This window comes from Eleutherodactylus coqui, chromosome 13, assembly GCF_035609145.1.
Source record: "Eleutherodactylus coqui strain aEleCoq1 chromosome 13, aEleCoq1.hap1, whole genome shotgun sequence".
Lineage (NCBI taxonomy): Eukaryota > Metazoa > Chordata > Amphibia > Anura > Eleutherodactylidae > Eleutherodactylus > Eleutherodactylus coqui.
This window is the reverse complement of record NC_089849.1, coordinates 40,457,583-40,474,810: the sequence shown is the minus strand read 5'-3', so window position 1 is coordinate 40,474,810 and position 17,228 is coordinate 40,457,583. Positions and strand designations below refer to the sequence as shown.

General features: G+C 45.2%; 1 protein-coding gene across 1 annotated transcript; it reads left to right on the top strand.

Moving 5' to 3' along the window:
* The first annotated feature begins 3,831 nt into the window (after positions 1–3,831).
* Positions 3,832–15,218, top strand: CDC6 (cell division cycle 6). The gene is made up of 12 exons (XM_066587172.1): positions 3,832–3,952; positions 7,703–7,876; positions 8,387–8,659; positions 8,947–9,146; positions 9,582–9,754; positions 9,930–10,036; positions 10,143–10,282; positions 11,887–11,987; positions 12,140–12,204; positions 12,496–12,698; positions 12,825–12,965; positions 13,470–15,218. Coding segments are annotated over exons 1-12 (1,665 nt in total). The 5' UTR covers positions 3,832–3,951; the 3' UTR covers positions 13,557–15,218.
* Positions 15,219–17,228: the final 2,010 nt, after the last annotated feature.

Below are 17,228 nucleotides of genomic sequence, written 5' to 3'. Positions count from 1 at the left end.
CAGGTCGGATGGCTTCCATTGACTTCAATGGAAGCCGTTTGTCTGGACACCGCACAAAAACAGAGCATGCAGCAATTTTCCTACGGAAAATCACAGAAATCGCTATTTGTTTCTGCGCGTGTGCAGGAAGAATCGATTTGCCATAGCATGCTATGGATGGTATTTGCTGCAGAACTGCAGTGCGGATGCCGATTGTGGATTCTGCAATGCAAATTGGTTCATGTGCAGACGGCCTTACTCGTATACACCTACTGGTACAGTAAATGTGCGCAACTGAGCGATTTACGAGCGAGCTCTGTAATCGTTTGCTCATGCAAATGATAAATCCCTCCATACTAAGCCCTGTGTGCGCACAGTGTTAAGGCAGCAGAAATACAATCCTAAGCTCTTGCTCAGGACCTGAAGGTTGCGGGTTGAATCTCCACATGGTTCAAGTAGCCAGCTCAAGGTTGACCTATTCTTCTGAGGTCAGTAAAATAAGTACCCAGCTTGCTGGGAGGGGGGGGAATAAATAAATTACCTGAAAGTGCTGCAGAATAAGTTGGTGCTATACAAATAAGATTTTTTTTTTTTAGTTTAAAAGGAGCCTTATGTCAGCGTATCCTAATTGTTCCCTAATGGGCAGGATGCGAGGAAACGAGTGGCCATGCCTGGTTTTCCTAGAGATAAGCTGCTGACAGACACTTTTGGTAGTGCCTTATCTCTCTGTTAAGCTAACCACCCTGTCGGCTCCGCTGAGCGTATACGAGGTGCATTCAAGTTCTACGGTCTACTATTTTTTTTTCACGGGGATGGGAGCAGGTAGAAACATGGGACACATTTTAGTAGATACAGGCAATCATCGGGGATGAGAGAGACAGATGGCGGCGGCGTCCAGCGCACAGAATCCGCGTTCCAGTGGCTGGAAATAGAAGCGATTTCAATACTTAAAATGGCGACATTCACATTCCAAGAAAAGCGTGTGATAATCCTTTTCACTTGCCCTGAATGACGCCCTTTGACATGCAGTGAAGGTGTCATGGAAGTGAAAAAGGTGCGGCGGTTCAAAGACGGACAAATGTTATTCGAGAGCGAACCGAAGGTGCCTCGGCCACGCACCAGCCAGTGCAACAACATTGTTGCGCAAGTGATGATGGAGGACTGCTGATTGCCTACAAAGTCGGCACGTCTATAAGATCCGGGCACCCCATGCTGCGTGAAGATCTGAAGAGGCGGAAAGTGTCCATCCAGGTGGGTGCCGCCATTGTTGGCTGCATAGGTGGCACTAGATCAGACGCTTTTTGACGTGATGAATGGTGCCTTCATTCCGCAAATTGTCACAATGGATGAGACGCGGATGAAGGACGCTCTCTGTGGTCACACAGTTTTCAGTTGTGGCTCTCTTGCATCAGCAATTGTTCCAGTTGGCAAAATAGACCCCTGAAGAGGCTGTCACTGCAATCCTGACATGAACGTTATGAGAAATGTGTACGGCAAGAAGGACATTGTGTTAAGCAATGAGAACACTTTCAGCCGTCTGAGGTAAGTCGTTTTTAAGGAAAAAAAATTAGGAGACCTTACAACTTGCATGCCCCTCGTATATTTGTGGTGGGCTGCGGAGGGCGCTGGTTACTCTTCTTGTTCTTATACGGCTCGGATACAGAATTGTATTAAGACAATCTAAACGTGCCCCCAGGATGTATGAACCCGCTCTGCGTGGTATTGATCCGTCATAGATTTCCTATAATAACCTTCCCTGCTTCTCCTGTATATCTGTGATTGTGTAGACAGCATATTGGAGGAGGGGAGTCGTCCCACTGCTCCGCGGGTACATAGAGCGTTCGTAGCAATGCAGGGTGGCACATGTAAAACAAAACGTTCACTTGGTGGCACTTGCGGGCATATCTCCCAACCCTCCCCAGACCCTGTAGGCCAGTGTGCTTATAACCGCTGACTGCGGTGGTCTGTTGTATGCCCTTGGCGCTGTCCTCCCCTGTCAACGCATCGGCATAATCCCTCTGACCAGGGTGAATGTGTCCGCGTGGCACAGCAGTCCGTGTATCTCCCTGCTTTCTGCAAGTGCTGTTAGACTGCTCTCAATTGTGAAGCGGCCATATAGAGGCTAAAATCGCGACAGCGAATCTTGGCCCTCTGGTACAGTAATGTGTACTGGGGATAGGGTTGCCGGCTGGTAACCAAGTCCAATGGCCCATATTTATTTTGTATCGGCCATTATTAAGGTGAAAAATAAGTGTCAGGTGAGGGCGCCTGCGGCCGACAGCAATCCCTGCACCATCCAGTATGTCACTGGCTGTTGTAGACAGACACTATGACCCCAGACCTCTCCTCCCGGCGCCTACGTCCTGTATGCAGATGCTGGGGGGACAAGTCAGGGGTCACAGCTCTCATTACAACAGCGGTGGCCGGACGGGAGCTAAAGAGAGGGAGTGACATACTGGATGGTGCGGGGTTGCTTCCGGACACAGGTTCAGGGTGGGTAGGGTGCTTCTGAGGGCACTATTACTATTGGGGCCACATCTGGGGACACAATTACTAGTTGCAGCCACTAAAATAACAGAGGTAAAACCTTATGTCGTGACAAGCCACACCCCCTATTATCTTGCCCGGAGTTTTTTGTGATAAAGGTGACAACTCCAGTTGGGACTGAGTGCTGCCCATAAAATGCCATAGATAGAGTAATATGTCATACAAACACATGCCAGTGTGCCATGTCCCTGGGCAGGACACGGACCGGTGTCCACGCTCTGTCTGATGCGAGTGCTGCTCTCGAGTCTTCTGCATGAAGTCGCGGCTACTCTGCGATTAGCCTCACTGGAGAGTAGCGAAGACTGGGTTAGGGGGTGAGGGGTGGCACTGTGGGCATTGGACATTAATGTATGCCAGGCAGAGGGCACAGAAGCACTGTGGAAAATATGGTGCCCTGCGTGGAGTTATTCCTCCTTTTTGTTCTTTAAAAGATGCGTTTGGCGGCAGTATGATTGGCGCAGTTATGGGGCTCATGAATAAGACTGGATTCACACAAGTGTATTTGAATTGCATATTACACGCGCCACGTACGTGAATATAATACACGGTATATAGCGGCAATTCACATACATTGATTGTTGCCGTTACGCTCACTCTTGTGTCTATTCATTGCGTTAAACGCGCAAGAAAAAAAAAGAACGCATGTTAATTTTATTGCGTAATACATGTGATAGAGCCACATTGTTCTCTATGGGTGTGTACAGAACGCTGTCCATGTGTGTCTATGAGGCGTTTATACGCAACGTTGCCGAGCAACAGAACGGAAAATAAAAAAATAAAATAAACCCAAGATGCTCATGTGCGTGAGCTCCGCTGCTATACACGGCGATACGCAGGAACACACTGAAGTAAAACTGAGTTATATTCACACCGTGTGTTACCATGCGCCTGCCATAAGTAGGTGCTTATATCATGTATACCTATCCCCTATAGATATATAAGGATGAAATACAAAATCATTTTGGCATGGCTGAAAGCCACGCAGTAATTCTCGGCCACGTCACTTTGTCAGCTTCCCTCCCCCCCCTATTCTGCAGACATTGCATTTAACTAATCAAGAAATTCGATCTTGTTCACCACCAAATACATGGCCGCTCTCCACTGCTGCGACATTTGCATAATAGAATTGTATTGGTAGAAAGAGTCACGTGTTCCGCCCAGCAGAGACATCTCATTGGTTTCAGAATAAGCGGGATGTCGACGTCACTCTCTTCGGTCTCCGTGAGAAACAGGAAGCGCTTGCCGCTATTCAACAGCCAATCAACGCGTTGCTAGGCAGGATCGTCATCCAATGGGAGAGCTTGGCGCCGGATTCTGAGCGCGAGCTGCAACCAGGTGCTGCAGTTTGGCGCGCTGAGGACACTCTACAGCTGGCGGTCGGTGTGGAAGCTTCGTCCAGTTCTGTGCCGAACCTTTTCTTTTTACAGTAAGTATTTAGTAGTAAGTTCTCAGTGCAGCGACGCACTTTACAGCGTGTATTTCTTTACGGTTCATGTACGACAGCTTTAGTATGGGATACTTATATTGAGAATGTGTATGTGAGCCCCCTATTGTACCCAGTGTAGTCCTGTACAATGCCATGTGGATAGTAATGGTTTCCCATACATTGCCTATAGGATTATTTTGTGTATATACATGGGAGAGTCAATGTAAATAGTACTTAAATATGCTAAATGGACATCTTACCCCCTTATGCAGTCATCCCTTGTGATACAGCAGATCACCAAAGTCACCAAGGCAATCTCTCTTCCCCATCCCAACCAATCGCATTTAACCCTTTCCAATCCACTGTCTGACCTCTGAAGACATTATGATTTAAAGGGGTTGTCCCGCGAAAGCAAGTGGGGTTATACACTTCTGTATGGCCATATTAATGCACTTTGTAATATACATCGTGCATTAAATATGAGCCATACAGAAGTTATTCACTTACCTGCTCCGTTGCTGGCGTCCTCGTCTCCATGGAGCCGTCTAATTTCAGCGTCTAATCGCCCGATTAGACGCGCTTGCGCAGTCCGGTCTTCTCCCTTCTGAATGGGGCCGCTCGTGCCGGAGAGCTGCTCTTCGTAGCTCCGCCCCGTCACGTGTGCCGATTCCAGCCAATCAGGAGGCTGGAATCGGCAATGGAACGCACAGAGCTCACGGTGCACCATGGGAGAAGACCTGCGGTCCACCGTGGGTGAAGATCCCGGCGGCCATCTTCGCAAGGTAAGTAAGAAGTCACCGGAGCGTGGGGATTCGGGTAAGTACTATCATTTTTTTTTTTTTTAAACCCCTGCATCGGGTTTGTCTCGCGCCGAACGGGGGGGGGGGGGGGGGGGGGCTATTGAAAAAAAAAAAACCCGTTTCGGCGCGGGACAACCCCTTTAAGGCTGTACAGCTCCGATGTTGGAAGGCATCCGTGGGGGTTCTCTTACTGTATATTGCCAGCCTCTCTGCTGTTGGAGCCTATCCAAAGTGTCACCTCATGCAGTACTGGCTTTAGCCAGCAGATAGCGCCATTGTATAAAGGCAGAAAAAAAGTAAGCCCCCCCCTAGGAAAACCAGGATACAAATTGGATTGAAAAGGGTTAAAAAGAATGCCCTACGCTGTGCCCGGTGCCATCACTAGGGTAAATGTCCAATCAAACTGTTACTCATAGGTAAGCGCCGCCAGGCTGTCGGCCATCAGATCCACGAAGCTGCTGCCTCCTCCAACAGAGCCTGCGCATGTCAATCCTTCCAGTGCGCCTGCTCCGATCAGAGCGTCCGTAACGCACGTGAGCTGTGCTCTCCAGTCACATCCACCAATGTTATAGGGTCCGCCTCCTGACCGCTACCCACATGGTCTATTTGATACCGTAGCACAGCGGGCATCATAACGTATTAAGTAGGCCGGTCAGGCGGTGACTATAATATTGGTGACCGTGATCAGCGCAGGCGCACTCCGTGTCTTGACTTACGCAGTCTCTGTTGGAGGAGGCCGCAGCTTCACGGATCTGAAGGCCGACAGCCCAGCGGCGTTTACCTATAAGTAATGATTTGATTGGATGCTTTGCCCTCTGCAGTATGTAGTGAGGACGGCTTTTTTTAATTTGTAGGGATATATAAAATATTTGCATGCTATATTAACGAATCTTAGAGGCTTGCAAAAAGGTTCTGAGGAACCCAAACGTCGCCATCGTCGTACGGGTTTGGGATGAAATATGGTCATCGATGACAGGTCATCAGTGCCCCGCGATCCGGCGCCACTTTCAGTATGAGGAGTGCGGGAAGCCTATCACACTGACTGTAGTGCAGCGGCGTTAGTTGGTATTGTGGCGCAGCGCCCATTGAAGGACAAGTCGTTGATTTTTATAAATCTTGCATACCCCCTTTTAACGTACCTCCTGGTTGCGGTCGTCTTGCACCTCCTGTTGCAGACGGGGCGACCTACATAACGTGTCTGGGAGAATTGATCGTAAGGAGCAATAATTGGGCATTCTTTCAGTTGATGTGACTGTCGTACGGTTTGGTTTCTTTGCAAAATCATATGAAATCCATAACCAGCAAAAAAAAACAAGTTGTGCGCAACTTCCTGCTTTATTACATACGTTTCTAGTCCATGTTGCAGCAGATAGGGGCACCCTATGGCAGCACATGGATTATATGCAGGTTATTGTGCATAGCCAACTAAACCAGAAGCAGCGGGGTGAACCGTGTAACACAAAAGTGTGCAAGTTAAAGGCAGTACATCATCTGGCCACGCTGGGACAGTCTCTGGGCCTCTGAGCCCATAAAATAAGTCAATATCCCACCATTACCCTCTTATGTAAAAAAATATCTATATCACAAACTTGGAATTTCCCTGTTCGTAATGACTGACGCTATTTAACCCACACGTTGAACGCAATGAAAAAAAACCCCCCAAAAACCCTGAATAAAAACAAAATCAACGCAATCGGTCAATATGCATGACCAAATGGTACCATTAAAAATACAAGTCCTCCCGTAAAAAAAATAAATAAATATATATATTATGGATTTTTGAATGTGGTGATACAAAAAATACTAATTTAAATAGTGAAAAGTAGCAAACAAAAAGACTTAAATTAATTATTCAAATCAGCGAGAATAGGGCGATACCAAATCTTTTTAACAGTTAGGGTGCCTACCCACTTGTGATATTTTTTTTTTATTTTTTTTTTTTGTTGTTTCCTGCGATGTTTTGCGTTTTTTCTCAAGAGCAATTAGTATAGAATGTGTTCTTGTCCATCTGGGTTTTTTCCCCCGTTTCGTGGGTTTTTTTCACATAGGAACTGTCAGTTGCATATGTCTCCTTATTTTTCTCTTAATGCACCCATGATTGTCAATGGAGGGCTGCAAAAAACGCCGCGTTTTTCACGCGCGAAAATCGGCAACGCAAGTGGGTAGGCGCCCTTATACTGCACAGTAAACAGTGTACAAAGATGGCAAAACGTGAACTGTATAAGCTTGGTATCGCGGTACCCAGAGGATAATGCTAAACACCATAGAAATGAAATCCAACCCCCCCCCCCCCCCCCAAAGAAATAAATACATAGAAGCTTGCCCCACAACAACAAGCCCTCCTGCAGCTATATCAATGGGAATCTTAAGGGTTAACATTCGCAGTCTGGTTTTCATCTTCATACTGATAATTAAACCTGTTAACCTGCACACTGCCCTGGCTGTCTCATTCATTAAGCTATTACTGCTCCCAGTTGATGACTTAATTGGGAGCTTCCCAGAAGCTTGTTAATAAGACTGTACTCATTAGAGCATGTGGCCTCAGGACCGTACGATTGGATGCAGAGCATCGCTGTTGATGTGGGATGTGCGTTGGCAATATTTGCCTTGCCGGTGTTGAAGCACACTTTTACAGCATATGCAGAATTTTATTTTACCTACCTGTTAACATCCCCCCCCCCCCCCCCTCAATCTCATGAATTTCAGTGGATCCACCTCTGTCAATCACACTGAGTGTAATGACGATAATAGAGATGAGCGAGCGTACTCGGCCACGCCCCTTTTTCGGGGGCGCCGTGGGGGGTTGCAGGGGGGAGAGGGCCTCCCGCCGCCGCCCCCCGAATCTTTTCACCCGAGTACGGAAGTACTCGAAAATCGCGGTGCTCGATCGAGTAATTACTCGAAACGAGTATACTCGCTCATCTCTAGACGATAACCTTCTTTTTTTCAGTGATGCCGAGCACACGGTCCAAGTCCCAAAGCTCTATTCCATTCCCTAAGACAAAGGCTGCGAAGACACAAGCCAAAGCGGGACTGCCTGTTCGTTCCAGATCAGAAACTATAGCTACTGTGACGCTGTCACCTGCGTTCAAGGAGTTGCCACTCAGTCCTCGGAAAAGGCTTGGTAAGAACCTTCGATTCTGTACATAATGGAGATTGGCGATCCTCAAAACTGGGGCTCTCCAGCTGTTGTAAAATGACAGCTCCCAGCATGCCCGGGAGTCTTGGGGTAGTCTTACACGTGATGACTGTCCCAATGATTATTGCTTCTGTGCTTTTGCTCACTGGATGCAGTCGGAGCGCTTCAGATGTTGCTTGCAGCTGCCCGCCTCCATTCAGAATAAACAGGCCGTCCTTCATAGATAAATGACTTCCTGTTTACACAGGCCAACAGTCGTTTAGTTTTTAGGTGAGCTAAAAACTTGACAACTTTTCGCTCACTTGCCCTGTTGGGCCCAATAGTTACATGAGACAACAGTTGCATGGAATCGCTCTTGTCAGCAAATAATTGGGTGATGATTGTCCTGGGTATTGGTGCCCTTAGATTTGTACCAGCTGGAGATCCACAGATTGGAGACCACTGATGTAACATGTTGCCAGCATCTTATTATTTTTTTTTCTCCCCCTTTAATAGGTGATGACAATCTTTGTAACATCCCTAAGTCTCTTCAATGTTCCCCACCCAAACAAAGCTGTAATGAGAAGAGTCCCCTGAGTCCAGCCAAAGGGAGGCGCCTAATTTTTGATGAGAACCAGGCTGCTGCATCTCCATTGTCCCCCGTCAAGAAGCGAGAAGATGCCGTTGTGTTATCGCCTCAGAAAAGGGGTCAAGAAACGCCAACCAGCTCATCCCATCGAGGACCACATGAGAGAAAGTCTGTGGGTAGTCGTCTGTTTAAGCAGGAAGGTGAGAACCCTGTCATTAGTATGCAAACTAATTTAGTAGCAATTTGCTTTAATACTCCTGTAAAGCTAAATGGTTTCTTGGTGGTGCTCTAGTCGTCCCCGATGAGCTCTTTTGATTATCTGATGCTCACACAAAACTTGCCCTCTGCCTCCTCTAGTAGCCATTAGTAGACTCGCCTCTTACCTGTTCACTTGCTTTATATTTATTGTTAGTGTGATCGGACAATAATTTGCTTATACGCTATGAAGACGGCATTCCTGCAAATTAATGCTTTTTCCTCTTTACAGCAACATGTTATCAGAAGGTGAAGTGTGCCCTGAACACGGCTGTGCCTGAACATCTGCTGGCACGTGACCAGGAGACGGCGTCCATACTTTCCTTCTTAAAGAAGCATGTGTCTTCAGAGAAGCCTGGAAGCCTTTACATCTCCGGTGCTCCGGGAACTGGCAAAACCGCCTGTCTAAACAAGCTGCTGCAGGAGAACAAGGTCTGGATGAGTATCTTGTAGCAATCCTGCAGAATGTTTTAGGATTTATTAGAAGGCTTCATGATGTAGTTTATACAACAGTATTACAACCTTGGGTCTGGTTAAAAGAAAGGTATGGCTGAGGCTCTGAACAAATTAGGTTTTCACAGTCCAGCACTACCTCTGTTTGTGGCTTTTTAGCTCATATCTGAAAAACTGAATAAGGATGGAAACCAGGACAGTTGCAAAAAGGGGGGGGGGTGTTCAATCTTGCACGCCAAAACCTATGGTTTCCGTGTCTATGCAGTTTCCTGTATACAAGACAGTAAGCCATGCTGGAGATGGCGCTGGATTGGGAAAATGCAATATGAAAGCCTGAGTGGGTAATATTTGGGGATGTGTACATTTGCACTACATGTGTTTTGACTCTTATTTTTTGTGATTTTTGTATTTCAGGAGGTTCTGAAGGACTGCAAGACTGTTTATATCAACTGCATGTCCCTACGCAGCTCACAGGCTATCTTCCCTTTCATAGCAGAAGAGATCTCTGGGAATGGAAAGCCGCCTCTTCCTGGGAAAGATGTGGTCAGGCAGCTAGAAAAGTTGGTCACATCTAAAGGACCTATGATGTACGTATTCAAATCATCTCCTCTTGTTAGTTTTCCCTTCGTGGTGCATTATAGTTTCTTAGCTTTATCTTTACCAAATGTTGCTGATTCAGTTTGGGAGATTACACCTGGACCGGTTTGGTATGGGTATCTGATATCACACAATGGGTATCTGATCAATGGTTTTCTTTTGCAGTCTTCTGGTACTGGATGAGTTGGATCAGCTGGACAGTAAGGGGCACGACATCCTCTACACTGTATTTGAGTGGCCCTGGCTGACCAACTCTAGAGTTGTACTCATTGGTAAGTAGAAGTGTAAGGTTTCAGAGCTCATACTGTATACAGCTTGCAAGCCACTAACCTGCCTATTTTAAACAATTCAGTTTGATCCTTTTTATTGTCTTTTCAGGGATTGCAAACGCTCTGGACTTGACTGACCGCATACTGCCTAGACTGCAGGCACGGTCCCAGTGCAAGCCGCAATTGCTGAATTTCTCTCCTTATACAAAAGACCAGATAGTCACAATCCTACAAGACAGACTTGCACAGGTAAGAAACTTTAATCTCTTCCGGCCCTGGTTAGTAATCCTACATCATGACTCAGTAACTGCCATACAATTACGGAGCTGTGCCCACATTGTCACGGCTGACAGCTGCTGCACAAATTGTTGGGATCGACTGTGATCCTGGCTGTTCAACCCTGTAGATGCTGCGGTAAGTGCTCACTGGGGCATCTAAAGTGCTTTTTGTTCTCCCTCTCTTGTAAGCGCTGCAGAATATGTTGGCGCTATATAAAGATTATTGGGTTAACAAAGGGAAGGAACTCCCTCTGCCATGCCATCTGTGATATGATCTTGGAGGGCACTTTTTTCTTTTTTTTTTCGTTAATAAAAACTTGTAAATTGCATAATTGCTATACCGTGTAATGATCTGTACAATAAAATGTCAACATTTTGTCTTTAAGCGAGGTAAAAAAGCCAAAATGCTGCTTTTGTTCTTTCTGCCCCAATAAACAAAATAACAGTGAACATGCACGTGAAAAAAAAAAATGATCGTGTACCTTGAAACTACAGCTCGTCATGCAAAAAAACCCTGCACATGGCTTAGACAATGGAAAATTAAATTTGTGTCTTTAAATGCAGTTCTGCCCAAAAGAGATTCTTCAAAAAAAGGTTTTTATTGTGCAGAAGTGGAAAAGCCTGAGAGAAAACATATAATCTTGGTATCTGCATAGTCATACCAATCTGCATAACAAGGTTCTCACTTGTACCACATGGCGAACACTGTTATAGGGAGTTGGCTGGGACTTGACTCAGGATTGGTTATCAATAGTTGATCTGCTGATCAGCTACGTTTCAGCTTCAGTTCGTAAACACCCCCCCCCCCCCCCCCCCCCCAAAAAAAAACCCTCTCTATCTCTATCTCAGAGTACATGGAGCCCTATACATTTAATGGCCTACTCCTATCCTTGACAACTGATAAGAATGGGAGGTGCAGCAATTTCGCCCACCCTCACACACACTGTCTGTATACAGAATAGTCTCATTGGCCATTTTGGATCTGCAGTACATGGACAGTGCACAGCTGTCCATGTGTTGCAAGGTCTCTTAAAAAGTAGCATAGCACTGTAAGGGAGGACCGGGGGTTACTATGACAGGACATCCCCACAGTTTAGGGAGTACTTCAGCCCTTTTTTGGTTTATCAGTTAGACTTTGAAGGGGTTGCCAAAGTTATAGCTGATCTGTAAAACTCCTGCATGCACTAAAATAACAAATAGACATATACTCCCCTTCCTGCTCCTACCCTGTCCCCAGCCGAAGCTCAGTTTTTGTTTGCAGCCCCGTCGGGTATATGGGACTTCACAGGCCCTGCAGTCAATAATGTAGCTCTGCATTGAGTGCTGTGGTCCTTAATCGGCTGCAGCTGCCTGTGACCTCCTGTAAACGGACTGTGGGTAGTCTGTAAATGTGATGTCAGAGGGAAGACCCGAAGCAGGGAAAGATGAGTATATGGCTATTGTGCATGCAGAAGGAGTTTTACGGATCACCAGTAGCCCATTTAACTGTAAATATTGAGCACTCCTGTTCCTTGAGCATATTTCTCATTCATTCCATTCTGAAAATGATTGAATGCTCTTCCTTTTGTTATGCAGGCCTCCGGTGACCCAGTTCTGGATAATGCTGCCATTCAGTTTTGTGCCAGGAAAGTGTCTGCGGTTTCTGGAGATGCTCGAAAAGCTTTGGACATCTGCAGGTAGTTAATTACATTTTTTTTTTTTTTTTGGACACATTTAGTGGCCTTACTATGAGTACATACAAGTGAAATGTCTATTGTGCTTTTTTTGTCTCCCCATTAGTTCTGAAATGGGCTTTTCCATCTATTAAGTATGTATTTCCTTCTTGCAGACGAGCTGTAGAAATAGTGGAATCGGATGTTCGGAGCCAGACAGTCCTGAAGCCACGATCTGAATGTAAGCAGATAGTTATCTTCCCTTAATTTCTTTACGGGTGTGCTGTGTGGTCACTGGACAGGATTTGACAGCTGCTCGTATCCTGTCCAGTTCCTCCTCTTGTTCTTTTTGTAACGGTCATCTTGATGGGTGTAGCTGTAAAACTGCAGTGTAGGATAAATGGTGCTCCGGAGATATTTTATTGCTTCTTCCTATGTAGTAATAGAACTTGTACAGCTTGACAACCTCTCAACTAGATATGATTCATTGCTTCCTTTTTTGTAAGGTTGGCCTCTTTCCTTGTTTTTATAGGTGCTTCACCAACTAAAGAAGCAGTGCCTGCACCTGTGCCAAAGAAAGTCAGCCTGCCTCACATCTCACGGGTCATATCTGATGTGTATGGAGACAAAATGTCAACAGGCAGCGAGACCTTTCCTCTGCAGCAGAAACTTGTAGTGTGTTCCCTCTTGCTGCTCACACAACAGAGTAAAATCAAGGAGGTCGCTATGGGAAAGGTGAGTCTGCAACATCTTACCTTATCAATAGTGCAATCATAGCCCCGGGTCTCTTTAATTTACTGAAATTATAATAACCCTAAATTTTCCGTTTGCACTTATCCTGACTACATTATTGTCTTGTAGCTTTATGACACTTATAGCAAGGTGTGTCGAAAACAGCAGATGGGAATGGTTGGCCAGTCAGAATGCCTGTCCCTTTGCCAGCTTTTGGAGACCAGAGGGATATTGGGTCTCAAGAGAGCCAAGGAAGCCCGCCTCACAAAAGTGAGTATTTTAGATGGTAGTTCTTCCCACACTGTTTTGCAAGTTGAGAGCCTTTAGAGAGATGCTTTCAGTAGAACTGATTGACCGCTCACACAAAGGACAGGAGGGGGACCCACTGAGTTCTATAGGAGTGTTATGGGCATGGTGTGTGTGTGTTTTCATTCTGCGTTTCACATAGGTGGTGGAGCGCTGAGTGAGAAGTCCGCTGTCCACTGACAAATCGCTTGTTTGATTCTTTGAGTGACTCATGAATTTGCATGGACGGGACACACAATTTCCAGAAACAACTAATGAAAAGTAAACTCTTTGTGCAAGCTTTAAACTGGCTGCTTTAGTGACTTTTCTGAGCAGCTATCTAAATGATTGCTTAGTGTAAAGGTGGCCTTAGTGGTCGGTGTGAACGCTGCAAGATTGTGACGTTAAAAATGTTTAAGATAACCTGATTTATACGGTAGGTCAATTTCTGATAACATCCTTTTAACTCTTGTGCTTCTACTCTTCCAGGTGTCTTTGAAGATAGAGGAGCGTGACATCGAGCACGCATTCAAGGACAAGGTTTTAATTGGAAATGTCTTACACTCCGGAATTTAAACCCAGTTTTATTTTGTTTGAACGTTACTCTAATGTTTTAAGTTTTTTAAAAGTTTTCCATAACTTCATTGACCTACAGCTGAATATCTAGCTGTGTGAAACCACCATTAAAGGGGCTGTCATTACAAAAGAAAAAACTTAAGGTATGGACATTGGACAGAAGACTACCATAGTTGCCTGTCTTCAGCCGCTTGGGTCACTCCCAATCAGTTCCTTTCTGCAGCCCTGTCCACTGGAAGCCAGTGGACCACTGCAGGAGGTACTCAGTTATGTCCCATAGGGGCTGAAGACAGGCGAGTATAGTCTCATTTGTAGTTTAATCCCTTGCCCAGTCCTTAAAAAAAATAGTTATAAAGGCAACCCCTTTTAACCCTTTCCAATCCAATTTCCCTGCAACCCGCACACTCCTCCGCTCGTTCTTTATTTTGGGTCGGAAAGCGCACTGAGGATTCCTTGGAATTACTCAACAGAACCACAGAAAAAAATCTGCCTTGATGAATTTCTTAGCAATTTGTTGAAGATTAACACTTTCCAACCTGGTAAACATCCAACATTAGGATTTCCCTGCACAGCTCTGATATTGGACGAGGGCCGACTGGTTTATTGCAACGCTGTTCTATATATTGTACCATGCATATGCAGAGCAGCCTCCGACATCGACGCACTGTCCTGCATACTGTTAGAAATGCGTCGGCCCTCGTCCGAGATCAAAGCTATGCAGGAAAGTCTTAATGTTTGCCATGGGCTGACATTGGAAAGGGTTGAAGTGGTTTCCAGGTGTTAGATGTATTTTAAAAAAATTGTTATAACTCTGTTTAAAGTAGCAGTACTTGGCCATCAGTTGGTGATCCAGTGCTGCGGTCCTCGAAGTCTCTGTTGTGGAATCGCTACCACTTGATCGCTGCAGCCAATCGTAAACCGCAGTAGTCAAATGCCATTCTCCTTGGCATACTTGCTCTGATGCTGGGAGCTACTATGCCAGGAAGACTGCATATTACTGGCTGCAGCCATCAGATGGTAGCTGTTATACAAAATCTTAGAGGACCGCAGGGCTACAGCGCTGGGTCTGAGGATGGGTAAGTACCGCTACTTCCATTTTAAGAGTTGAATCTATTTTAAGAAGTTGCTAGAACACTTAGACAACTGCTTTTTAAGGGTATGTCTCCATGGAACGGGTCTGCCGTAAATGCTCTGTGTAGAATTTCCATGTGCAAAATCTGCAGCCTTTACAGTTGACAGCAAAGTAATCTGCAGACCTGCAGTAAGTGTGCTACATATTTTGCAACAACTGCACCATTTGGTGTGTGTTTTCCACTTTCCTTCTTCCTGCTGCAGATTTCCTGCAGCGGACTCGTCCAGTGTAGACCTCACCTTTAGGGGTTGTATTAGATTATGCCCTCTTGTCCATGGTATGTGCAAAGTACCACAATTCAGCCCCATTCAGGTGAATGTCATTGAGCTGTGATACAAGATGCAGACTATGGACAAGCTTGGCTGCATTTTCTGGCTTATTAATTTTAGCCTGTCTATTAAAATGTAACAAACTGTATCTAGAATTGTACATATTGTGTTAATTACAGAAATCCTGTAATGATGATTTGCTGCATCTTGTGGCAGGTATTAAGGGCTGTTATAGTATCTGAATTATGTTCTGGTTTTACAGATGCAAAGTTTGCTTTTATATTGTATTGTTTTTAAATAAAGTTGAATCTGTTTATAACTCTATTGCTGTTATAAAATGAAAACCACGTTCTATCCATACAGGCGTGTTGATTGAAAAATGCCCATTTTTGCAGTGTAGTTGTGGATGTGTCCCAATTCCCATCACTGTTAGCCTCACTAAACGGCTCTCTAAGTGCTCCTATATGCAGATTCATACGGCATAGTGTTAGAGGCGATGCTTCCAGGGAGAATAGCTCTAATACGGCATCTGAGGTGTATGGTAGAGCGGAGGAGGCGTCTATGGATGACCTGTAACACGATACAACTGAGGCTATAAAGGGCTTCTTCTGTGAAAAATATTAAGTATCGTTTATCAATACTGGCTAAAAGAAAAGCTTTGCTCATCACGACCAATCTGAGTTCAGCTTCCATTTCTGAAACTGTTGGGGTACAATGGAAGCTGTGCAGTGACTTGTTGCTATGGACAAAAATGTCATGTTTTATTTTGGACTGGGTTTATAAATGAAGACTTAAGTAAAAACCAAAAATGATGAGCATTTCTGGTTTTTACTAAAAAAAAAAAAAAAAAGCCCAAATGGTTCAGGATTTAGAGTGCTGCCTGCTGTCTCTATTGTGTCCATCTCAGTGTTACATTCACACAGGCGAGTAATATCGGACCGAGAAACCCAGCCCGATTTCGTCCTTGTCAGTGTTCGTTTTCTGCGCAGTCACTTATGTGGAATTCTGATCCTGCAAGTCTTGTTTCACGCACATTGGAGGATTGGCAAGTGTTTCCTATTGGTTTCAATGGAAAGCCTCACCTCACACGGCATGTGATTTGTTGACTGTCCCAATGAACACAGTAGGTGAAGCGTTCCAAGGAATGCAAAAAAAAAATAGAATGTGCAGCAATTTTACCTCAGCACTGCTATAAGGAAAAACATTGCTGATGTGTATGACTCCATGCAAAAGAATGAAGCCCATAGTTGCGCAAGATTAGCGCTCGTGTGAATGTAGCGTTAGAATGGCACAATCTGCTGCCTCTATTCTGTCTAACTCTGTTAATATTCCAGAACACCTCAATATTACTTCCGCCTCTGCCCCCCGGGGTATATGGAGGGATTCCTGGTGTGGTGAGCTGCTGGTTCTGAAGTTATCTTCTCTGATGTCAGAAGAGATGCTGAGCGAGTGGTGAGTGAGACGGCCGTATTGGAACGGCTCAGTATCTCTTCTGACGAGAAGATGCATCAGAAGCAGCGGACTTGCTGCACAAGGGCTTCTTGCACATACCAAGGCTAAAGGTACACAAGCATGTCTTCAATCCATGTGATGTTCAAGTCTACGACTAACTAGATTTGGCAAGCGCATGCGCCCATAATGGTCAGTGAGCCAAACCACTTATGGGGTGTTTTATATACAAGCATAAAGGCAATTCTTTGCTAATTCACTAATCATTCGGTTTAAATACCAATCATTCACTTATAGAACGAATGTGAACGACTGAATGAGACGACAATGTATCTGTATAAACGGGCTGCACGAGAGTGCTGGGACATCATTTGGTCTTTCAAACAATATTGTTTTGTGTAAACGAACCCTGACACTAGTACTGGAATATCTGCGGAGAGAGACCTTTTAAGTATAAAGACAGAAATGTATAATTATGGGCTGGACTTCATCAGAAACAGTAATTTTTAAAAAAAAATTTTGTGAGAATTCCTAAACAGCATAAAGGCCTCCTGCACACGGCCACATTATAGCTATTAATTGGCTAAAAACTACTAGCAACTGACGGGTTCAATCAATACAATGTTGGCAAGACTTCATAATCTGGCATACAGGTGGATTTTCCGTGTGGACCCTCTGCATGGAAAATTCACAGCTGCAGCAAAGTGGAGGAGATTTTTAAACTTCAACCCCCCTTTCCCCCCCCCCCCCCCCGCTACGCAAAAAAATGCACAAAACCCGCGTGGAAATTGATGTGCGGAATTTAAAGTTGTAGTACGTGTT